Source organism: Lotus japonicus, chromosome 1 (genome assembly GCF_012489685.1).
Source record: "Lotus japonicus ecotype B-129 chromosome 1, LjGifu_v1.2".
Lineage (NCBI taxonomy): Eukaryota > Viridiplantae > Streptophyta > Magnoliopsida > Fabales > Fabaceae > Lotus > Lotus japonicus.
The window spans coordinates 87,066,767-87,078,010 of record NC_080041.1 but is presented as its reverse complement, the minus strand read 5'-3'; the positions used below and the strand labels follow the sequence as shown (position 1 = coordinate 87,078,010).

The following is an 11,244-nucleotide window of genomic DNA, read 5'->3' as shown; positions in this document are numbered from 1 at the left end:
AAAGGCCTGGAACACAACAGAAAAAACAAACAAAACTAACAGCCTTTCATGTAACAACTTGAGGCACTATCAAACATAGAAAGAAAGAAAGACCTACACAACAATGATGAAAGAACATTATGCAAACTTGTTTGTGGATCTGTATTCGTTTCTTTACTTACATCCCTCATATTAACTTCTCTCATTTTCATTATTTATTTTTACTACTTTCCTCCATTTTATGGTGTGTCTTGACTCTTGATCATGCTATATTGATAGAAATCTCTTTTAAACATTTGAGTATAGCACTAAAAGTATGCCAGGTCCTGCAACATTTTCAGTAAACTGTGCAAGAGTGTTCGTATTTGATTAGTGAAGACTAATCACATTCCTATTTAACATATAATAACACCTGAACTTTTTACATATGTACAAATTTTACAGATTAGGTTTGTAATAGCAGATCATTTCATGCTTTGATAATGGAACCTCATGAAAGATGAAACTGATTACTGCATTGGATTTTCTCTAATATGCCAAACCACCAGCAAATGTATCTCTATCATGAAGCAAAGACTCTGTCAACCAATAACCATCCCAGCAACCACCAACCCTCTGCCAGTGACCAACAAGAGATAGATACTTGACTTGATAAGTCAGATAATAGGGAAGATAAAGGCATGGGTCAGAAAAAATAGTACAGATTAGATTATCATTTATCATTGAATTAAGAAAGGGACTATCAACGTTAAGGATTTGGCTCCTCTGAGGAGAAAGTAAATAATCACCGCTATTGAAAGTTAAGATTGTGATTATATATTTGCACTTATAAGCCAAATCATGAAATTCCTTAAATCTCATTTGATTTCTTAGTCAATAATTGTAATTGCTTACTTTACACATGCAGCAATTCACTTAAACAAATTCCCAAAACTACCTGTTAACATGCAAAATCAGTTTGATGAAAGCACAATTCAGAACTATTCCCAGGCATGCATCCGAATTCAAAACATGCACATAATGCATTGGATAGTCTACAGTCTACTCTAGACTGCAGCATATAGCAAATATCTCAGGCATTGGGTCATATAAAGTATAACCCATTTTCTGTGGACAGATAAAAAAAGTCATACCAAAGGCTTCTAACAGCTTTGTGTTTAAACTTCAAACTTCAAACCTCAGAGGAGCCAAATCATGTAAACAAGGTAAAATGCTGTTGTTTATCTAAATACTAGTTTTGTTATTTATCCAAGTATTGTGATACTGTAATTTATATTAATGCAAAAGTACACAAAATTAAAGAAAAAAGCTATATAATATGACTATATAAGAGCAGGAATCATGATCAAACCTGAGTCATTGTAAGTTGAAATATTTCCTCTTCCTCTGGTCGACTTCCACGAATCCAAACCCGCTGCATATATTTGTTCTGTTTGAAGTTTGAACAGAGTAAAATATGAAAAATAAGAAAGAACGAAGGAGGATAAAAACACGAGGTATTAGAAGCTCAAAACATTGGCATGGCAATTACACAAATTCATAAGTACACATAAACTCGTAAATGAAATGTGCCAAATGTACTTAATGTCACTTTAAGAATTTTACCTCCTCTACAAACAAACTGCTCATAATCTTTCTTTCCTTGTGACCCAGTAAGACTCGGTAAGTAGAATGGTGAAAAATACGCCTGAACCTTTCAAACTGCACACGAAAAGGTGTACCACGGTTCACCATCAATCAACATATGCAAAGAGTGTGTTAGGGTAAACAATTTAATTAAGCGCTTATGACAATAAGGGCCCGTTTGGTGACCAGGACAGGATAGGATAGGACAGGATAATAATCATATCCTGTTGTTATCTGTTGTTTGTTGCGTCAGCAGGATATGATAACACTATCTTGTCTCCTATCCATCATGTGTAAAAGTTATCCTGAGGGGGAGTAGGATAGAGCAGGATATGATACCAGTTATATATTTTCTTTCGGTATCCTAACTCCAAATTAATTTATTTTAATATTATATAATTTATAATTTATAATAATATTAATTAATAAATATAAAAATATTAATTTAACTAAAATAAAAAATAAATAAAATTATTATTCATAAATAGTAAAATAGACTACTCACTTACAAATATTGATTTATTAATAATAATAGACTAATTCAATATTTTCATCTCCTATCTTTCAAAAAAAAATTCATCTCCTATTATTTAAAAATTATTTATCTACTTATATAATAATTTAAATATAAAGTATTTTTGAAATAATAATATTTTTAATTTAGTTAATTTTTATTGTTTATCACGTGTCACAACTAAGTGAAAAACATTGATTACAAATATTGATTTTTTTAATAGTAATAGATTAATTTTTTATTTTATCTCCTATTATTTAAAACTACTTATCTACTTATATAATAATTTATAATTCAAATATAAAGTACTTTTGAAATAATAATATTCTTAATTTAATTAACTTTTATTGTTAATTATCACGTGTCACAACTAAGTGAAAACCAATCGGTTAACTGCATAGTTTTATTTAAAATATAGGGCATCTTCAAAACAATAAAATAGGCTAATTAATAAAATTTAAATTAATTTTATTTATTTTAAAATATAGACTGATTCATGAAAATGTAAATAAATTAAATTTAATAGAATGATCAATTTTAAATGTATTTTTTATTCAAATATAAATCTGATGCATTTTTCCTTGTCATATCCTGTCCTTATCATGTGCACCTCAAACACAGGATATGATAAGAGTCTATCCTGCTCTTATCCTATCCTGTTGATATCATGTTCACATATCATATCCTATCATATTCTATCCTGACCACCAAACGGGCCATAAGGATTTAACGCATAAACACTCATTCATAAGCTAGTATGAGAAATTTATAGAAATAAACTGAAAAATAAGCCATAGGTAAGCATAACTCTTATTCATAAGATAATCTAAATAGCTTATGAAATAAGCTCAAAACAGCTTATGGGTAGGTCATAAGCTATTTACGTAAGCTCCCTCAGACCCTTGCATAAGAGCTTATGTTATAAGATAAGCTCAAATAAGCTCCTCCAGACGAGGTCAAAATCTATCAATATATATAGAGAAATGAAAAATTTGAACAGTACTAACCTGACCCAGATCAAAGAATGGCCCAAAATAGGTTGATCTTTCAAATGGATCAAATCCAGCAAACTATGAAAAAAGGATAGGGTTAGTAAATAGTAACACTTACCAGGCATAGCAAACAGAAATTAAAATTGAGAAATTGAGAGAGATTATTATCAGAAGATGGTTAACTGATTACCCTGTACATAACCTCAATTCCATAATCTTGACGAGGCTGATCATTATACTTCAAGGCTTCAAGCTGGTAATGAACAGCATCTTCTGCACTAAACTATAGCAAAGATTTAACCCCAAAAGAAGAAAACAAACAGTAGTCAATCAAGATTTGGCATGTGGTGGTGCTTGCTTACATCTAATCTAGGACCGAACGGTCTTTTCTTGCGAGATTCAAACCTGCAGTATTGAAAAGTAAATGAGTTTTCCACAAAATTTAAGCTACTTTTACTCAATAATTGATTCTGGAGCATGAAACAAAGTAACAAACCAGTCTGCAGAGAGAAAATCGGGAACGTTTGAAGCAGCGGCTTTGAAGCGAGAGGTGGTTGATTTTGAGAATGATAACCAGAAAGCATGCGGAGGAGACAACAGAGACGAACCAAACGACATCGTCTTCGATGGATTGAAGTTTGAAGTGATGGGTTTCTGCGTGAGTTTCGTGTATCAGAAGAAGAAGAAGGAATTGTCAATGGTGAAGATGACAATGGTTATTTTCTGTGGTCTCTCTTCGCGCGTGAGTTTTCTGTGTTTTGCTAATGACAAATCTACCATTAAGTTACGTGAATGATATTAGTGGATATAAAAATGTCAGGTGAACCACGCTATAGTATATGCATATTTCAAAATCGCGCGTTTGATGTGATTTTAGACCGCCATATAAATTAAGTTTTTAAAACTTTCTACTATGTGACGGACTAAAATCGTAATAAAATGAATGTTTGTACACCAAAAAAAGTGGTATGGAAATCAGGAATGAAAATTGTTTAACTACATGTTCATAGTACCCTTCATATTCACAAAGGAAGAACACTTGTTCACGGCTCAATTTGACAAAGGAAAGCTTAATTGTGATTATTTTAGTATTAAAAAGTTCAAGGTTAAATTCTATAATGATCTCACTTCAATTGACATGCTTGTTTTGGAAGTTGATTTTGACTTCTAGTAGTGGGGATAACGTTTCACTTATATTGCTCTTTTCAGTCTAAATGTTCAATCCTAGCTATAAATTGTAAGATTGATGAATGAGAAGGTACCAAGAAAAATGGGCATTTCCTGCACCGCCCCCAAACCACCTCCTTTGGTTTTATGTCGTGCTTGTTGCTCATCGTGCAGCTTAAAGCTCGCATTTGGGCTTCTTCCATAAAAAAATATTGATTTTGGCTAATTATGTTAAAAGAAAGGAGTTGCTCCAAATGAGAATATAGCTTTAGTGAATATTTATGCCAAGATAAACATTTGTGTTCGAGTTGGAATCTTGAGGCTTTGAAGTTATTTGTTGGTAGTGATATTTTTTCCTTCCATTTTACTTTCTAAATTTTCTAGTGCTTAAGTGATTTAGAACAAGTGAGTCTCGATTATATTATGCATTTGCGGTGCTTTGTTGTATTGCTCTCTTTAGCGTTTGGATACTTAGTTTGTAACTATCGTTTGAATTGAGTTCCAAGAAGAAAACATAAAGATACAAATTTAAGGCCTAAAGAAACGTTATGCCCAAAGAATTTGCCAACAAAGGGGAAATGTTATGCCTAAAGAATCTGCCAACAACAAAGGGGAAAGATCCTCTTGAAGAATCTTCCAAACTATCAACGAAGATGAAAAAGATCATCAAGCTTAGCAAAAAAATACGCAACAACATTACCACACAAATAAATCTCCTTGACCCACAAAAAATCAAGTATTGAATGCAATGGTTAATTTATGAACTTTGGATTCGACTCATGTTTGTGCATCTTTGTAGTATATGATTCTTTATGAGAACTTTATAACACATGAGGGGATCCAATCCGTTAAGTGGATGCAGCCCCTTTTTTTTATACATCGGAAAATTAGCAAACAGACTAAGTGGATGCAGCTCTAACTAAGTAAATAAGCCAAGTTATAACAAAAACAATATTATAAGGATAAGTTTTAAAAAGGAGACCTATTTGATATTTTAGGCATTTTTTTAAGATGTGTGGCCAAAAAACCATTAAAAATAATTCTTCACATGACTCTCATGCTTCTCATGCCGTCTTTATTAATTAATATATAATTGAACCAGAAACACTAATGTTTTGGTCCAGTCTACACTTTGCACGTTGTTCTTTCTCCCGTTGCATTCTCAGAGGCAACAACATTGTGAGATTCACCGTTGCAAGGTCAGTTTCCACGTCTCAGTCTCATTCAAGAAAGAGTTTTCACTCTTCTCAGTCTAGCTACTCGTTTGGTAACAATCTCTCCTTCTGGTGAATCCATTGGCTTCTCTTCTCTTATGAGTCTAATAACAAAATGCTTTCTTTCCATTCTGTCATAAATACGAAAATTCATCCTAACTCTGTAATGATGATGGGTCACTCATGTTTTGCAGGTTGGTTGCTTTGGTTCTGACTTGCATTTCTTAGTCTCTATTCATCAAACCAACCCACTTTAGAAAAGATGTCAGAATCAAACTCAAAAACTCCACTGATCCAATCTAAGCTTCCTGATATCAAACTATCTGTGAAATTGAAATACGTGAAGCTAGGCTACCACAGCGAAATCTTCCTAAACAACACAGATCTTGAATCCCTCATAAAGTTTGCATTTCTCAAGAGATAATATATTCATGCTTCTTTCTTCTCATTGTTACATTCACATCAGACAGAAACAAACTTGAATCCCTGCCATTTTTTTTCACTTGGTCCCATTTCCACCTGGTCTCTTAAATCCTTAGAAAAGATGTCAGAATCAAACTCAAAAACTCCACTGATCCAATCTAAGCTTCCTGATATCAAACTATCTGTGAAATTGAAATACGTGAAGCTAGGCTACCACTACCTAATCACCCATGTAATGTTCCTGTTTTTCTCACCTCTTGTGTTCCTCATAGCAGCACATCTCTCTACATTTTCAGTCCAAGATCTGCATGATCTCTGGGACCATCTGCGCTACAATCTGATCTCCGCTGTCCTTTGCTCAGCTTTCCTAGTGTTCTTGTTAACCCTTTATTTCCTAACTCGTCCTCGGCCAGTTTACCTTGTTGATTTTTCATGCTTCAAGCCTGCAGATGCGCGCCCATGCACGAGGCAGATATTCATGGACTGTTCCAGTTCGACAGAAACTTTTACTGAGCAAAGCCTCGAGTTTCAGCGCAAGGTTCTGGAAAGATCTGGACTTGGTGAGTCAACTTACCTCCCTGAAGCTGTTCTAAGAGTTCCTCCAAACCCATCAATGGCAGAAGCCAGGAAGGAAGCTGAGGCTGTCATGTTTGGTGCTGTTGATGAGCTATTTGAGAAGACAAGGGTGAAACCAAAGGACATTGAAATTCTTATTGTAAATTGTAGCTTGTTTAATCCAACACCATCCTTGTCTGCAATGGTTATTAATCATTACAAGCTTCGTGGGAATATTCTGAGTTACAATCTAGGGGGTATGGGTTGTAGTGCTGGTTTGATTTCTATTGATCTTGCCAAGGATCTTCTCCAGGTCCACCCAAATTCTTATGCCCTGGTCATTAGCATGGAAAATATCACCTTGAACTGGTACTTTGGGAACGATAGATCCATGCTTGTTTCAAATTGTTTGTTCAGAATGGGAGGAGCTGCAATCTTACTTTCTAACAAGAGATGGGATAGACGCCGATCTAAGTATCAGTTGGTTCACACTGTTAGGACTCACAAAGGGGCCGATGATAGGTGCTTCTCCTGTGTAACACAAAAAGAGGATTCCACAGGGAGCGTTGGTGTTTCTTTGTCAAGGGATCTCATGTCAGTGGCTGGGGATGCTTTGAAGACCAACATCACCACTCTGGGTCCTCTAGTGCTGCCAATGTCTGAACAATTGCTCTTTTTTGCCACCTTGGTTGCAAGAAAACTCTTCAAGATGAAAGTAAAACCTTATATCCCTGATTTTAAGTTGGCATTTGACCATTTCTGCATTCATGCCGGGGGAAGAGCAGTGCTGGATGAATTAGAGAGGAACCTCCAACTCACAGACTGGCACATGGAACCTTCAAGGATGACCCTTTACAGGTTTGGCAACACTTCAAGTAGCTCGTTGTGGTTCGAATTGGCTTACGCTGAAGCCAAAGGGAGAATCAGAAAAGGCCATCAGTTGTGGCAAATTGGATTTGGATCCGGATTCAAGTGCAATAGTGTGGCTTGGAGGGCTCTAAGGAAGGTGAACCCAGCAAAGGAGAAGAATCCATGGATCAATGAAATTCACCAGTTCCCAGTTGATGTCCCCAAATTCTCTGCTATCTAGATGACATGGCTACATTTTGCGGCTCTGGTTAGCCTTTTTAGGTGACAAACAGTGGAGGGATGATTCATTCACTGTCCACATATGTACAACTATTCAACTACGTAGTCTCTATATCATTTGAACATTATCAAGATTCAAGATTAAATTGTAACCGCATTTTATGAAGATGGCTTCAACCTAGCAATTGTTATTGTTATTGTTAAACTAAGCAGAATCTACTTCCTCAGCCGAGAAATTTAAAAAAGCTCATGCTTAGTTCAGACTGTACGCACCACGCAAGTGAGCTCTGAACAACTATTTTGATTGTTGATTCATTTCACTTCTATCCTAGTTGAAGCGGCAGACAAGCCTAACATGGCGAGAAACGCCTCTTTGGGATTCACCAAGAATGACAGATCCACTGTGCCCTAACATAAGCTACTCTTATATCTCTTTCTGGGTCTTCAAACTTAGTTCTGGTCTAAGAGAAGAGTAACCAGTAGGTAACTACTCAAAGTCTCAAACATACAGTACCTATTTTCCAAATCTTGGCTTATGCTAAGAAGTTCAAAAAACATAGATAACAGGTTGCAAAAAATATAATTAACCATGCTCCAACACACAACCTAGTACCATGTAGCTTGCAGAAGCAAAATCAGTCAGTTAAAACATGTAAAACAAAGATACCAGAACAACAACTGCAAAATTCCCCTTCTATCAAACTAATGTAACAACAGGCAAATTATCCAAAAATCAAAACATGACCGAATTTTCAGAATAACTCATCTGCAAGGCTAATTGAACTGATTTCACAAACCCTCACTCATTCCTTGGAAGATTTATTGATCAGAGACTTGTGAATATGAGGAATAACACCACCGCCCGCAATCGTCCCTTTGATGAGCGTATCAAGTTCTTCATCTCCGCGAATGGCCAGCTGCAAATGCCTAGGGGTAATTCGCTTCACCTTCAGATCCTTGCTCGCATTCCCAGCCAGCTCCAAAACCTCCGCCGTCAAATACTCGAGAATCGCAGCAGCGTATACCGCAGCGGTGGCCCCAACTCTTCCGCTGGCAGTGGCCCTCGATTTCAGAAGACGGTGAATTCGTCCAACGGGGAACTGCATCAAAACATATACAAGATGGATTTCATCACGATTTGAACCAAAAACAACAGAAATTGGCATGAAACAGGGGAATTGTAAATCAAATTGATTCGTGAAAACCCTAAAATCAAAACGATGAATTGAAGAGCGAGAGAGTGAGAGAGACCTGAAGACCAGCTCGGGAGGAGCGAGAAACGGCTTTCTTCTTGTCCTTGTCCTTGGCGGAAGCGGGGGTCTTCCCTGTTATCAATCCCTTGGCACCTTTCCCTGACATTTTTGACTGATCAATGAACGAGACACCGCCGCAAAACAAGCACAGACCAACTCAGTTTCAGCTTCAGAAGTGTTGATTTTATATAAGATGAGATTTACTGGCGGTGGGCGCTGCTTCATCTACTCAATTAATCCATCGGGCTCTTATTTATAATTCGTTTTTATATATTTTTTAAAGCAATTCGTTTTTATCTCATAAAGTACTTCTTAATATGTAAAAAAAATAGTTATTAATATATTTGTAAATTGAACTAAATACATTTTGTTTTAGTCTTTACCAAGGTATCCTCACAGCCGGCAGTTATGAGATTAATCTCTCGCTCCGCGGTCAGCGCACTGAGTAGTAAGTGTTGACCAAGGAGTTTTCTCTATTGTACTACATACATTTGTAAATGAATATATTAATTTTCTAGATTATTCTTATTTAATTTCTTATGAAGTTCTGAATTGTGAGGAGGTGCTATTGTGAGCGCATGTTTTTCTTTTGTGAAACTCTATTGTAAATGTTTTCTCGATATTATGAGGAAATTGTTATTTAGTTCCACGCACTGGGGGTTGATCTGCTCCACCGGAGTGTAGCAAGGTCGAGAGTCACCACTCATCTACCTCTTTTGGCGTTGATGGGTTGAGCGATGTGGATCAAAGCCTCTAGAGGATTCACTGTGGGAGAATCTAGAAGTCGAGCTAGATTGGTTGGATCTGGAGGACGATTTAGCAAAGAAGGAAGTGTTCAATGAGCTTGATCCTCTTTTCCTTGAAGTCGTTATTTCAAAGGCGGGTTTGTCAACCATGGTGTTAGGCGATGATTGTGAAACTGTTGGGTATGAATGTGGAGCTTAGGTTAGTGACTTCCAAGTTGAGTCATTTATGGCAACCAAAGCAGCATATGGAAGTGATTGACTTTGAGAATGATTTCTTTCTTATCAGATTTGATAGAAAGGAGGATATGAAAAGTGTGTTTGATGGAGGCTTTTGGTTTATTGCTAAACATTATCTGGTTATTCGGAAATGAAGGCCACAATTCTTCCCCACCATGGAGGATGAATTAACAAGAGTTTCCATCTGGATTTGTATTCGAGGTCTTATTGTGAAATACTATGCCAATGATATTATGTTGGCGATTGAGAATAGGTGGGTCGATCCCTCAAGATTGATAGAGGCACGTTAAAGGAAAGAGAAATAGCTTATTTGCAACGCCCCAATTTCTCAACCAGGAAATCACATTAGTAACAGACCAAACCAAAGGACTATTTTGTGCTTCCAAAAACGTTAAGGGTTTTCTTTCCTTTTTTGAAAACAAAACTCATCATCACTAAAGCAAGTGCACTTGTCACCTTGTTTGATAAAACGCTTCAACCATAAGTTTTAAAACATGACATATCCTTAACCATGAATATAGTAGTATAACCTAAAAGTAATTCACAAAATATACCCGAATATAAAATGAAATGCACACTTAGTCAAGTCGCAAAAATAAGGTTTTGGTAAATAGAGTTTTCGGATGGCAAAGAAGCCTCAAATGAAAACCTGCGAAAACATCAAACTTCAGATCTCATCTTTACTCCATCGCCATCAAGTTCTCATCTCCGACTCATATATAGGTTAAGCTTCATTGGAAGGTTCTCCATCGCCTAATAGCGTTAAGAGCTCAAACAACAAGTAGCAAACAGAAAGGGTTAACTTCACAAAATCACTTCACATAAAGGAGAAAAACATGTTATTTGAATTTAAATACATGACATGGTAAATAAGCTAACCAATTAATTCAAGATAGATGACAACACATCCAACAACATAAAATCAAACCAAATATTAACAAAATCCAATATTAGTGCCCTATAGTGCGATCATACACTACTACCAAGATGAGTCGATCAAGAACGCCTCTCAAGACGGGGACAATCACGTGGGACAACACCACCACTTCAAATAATTCAAAACATTCGAAGAATGGGACAAATAATCATCTCATTGTCACTCCAAGTGATCCAAAACATTTTGATATATAAGCTAACAACTTATCCAAAATAGATATCAACACAATCAACAACATAGAATCAAATCAAATATCAACAAAATCAAATGTTAGTGTCCTATAATGCGACTATATGCTACTACCAAGATGGAACGATCAAAAGCGTCTCTCAAGACGGGACAATCACGTCGAACAACACCACCTCATCGCCACGTCAAGCAATTCAAAACATTCTGAAGAATGGGACAATCTCATGGGACAAATAACCATCTCATTGCCACTTCAAGCTTCAAGCCTTATATGTCAAGTTAGTTAACAAAATCTCGTGACCTCACTAGTCACCCAATCAACA

General features: G+C 36.1%; 3 protein-coding genes across 3 annotated transcripts; 1 reads left to right on the top strand and 2 right to left on the bottom strand.

Moving 5' to 3' along the window:
- Positions 1–251: 251 nt before the first annotated feature.
- LOC130727412 (uncharacterized) lies at positions 252–4,026 on the bottom strand. The gene is made up of 7 exons (XM_057578539.1): positions 3,608–4,026; positions 3,474–3,516; positions 3,302–3,394; positions 3,127–3,189; positions 1,585–1,680; positions 1,331–1,408; positions 252–594 (listed from the first exon to the last, which is right to left on the bottom strand). The coding sequence occupies exons 1-7, from the start codon at positions 3,727–3,729 to the stop codon at positions 508–510; spliced, it is 582 nt and encodes a 193-aa protein (XP_057434522.1). The 5' UTR covers positions 3,730–4,026; the 3' UTR covers positions 252–507.
- A 1,701-nt stretch (positions 4,027–5,727) lies between these two features.
- On the top strand, positions 5,728–7,560 carry LOC130727411 (3-ketoacyl-CoA synthase 11-like). The gene has a single exon (XM_057578537.1). The coding sequence runs from the start codon at positions 6,037–6,039 to the stop codon at positions 7,558–7,560; it is 1,524 nt and encodes a 507-aa protein (XP_057434520.1). The 5' UTR covers positions 5,728–6,036.
- A 556-nt stretch (positions 7,561–8,116) lies between these two features.
- Positions 8,117–9,034, bottom strand: LOC130727414 (probable histone H2A variant 3). The gene is made up of 2 exons (XM_057578541.1): positions 8,811–9,034; positions 8,117–8,659 (listed from the first exon to the last, which is right to left on the bottom strand). Exons 1-2 carry the CDS (start codon positions 8,916–8,918, stop codon positions 8,363–8,365), a joined length of 405 nt encoding a protein of 134 aa, XP_057434524.1. The 5' UTR covers positions 8,919–9,034; the 3' UTR covers positions 8,117–8,362.
- Positions 9,035–11,244: the final 2,210 nt, after the last annotated feature.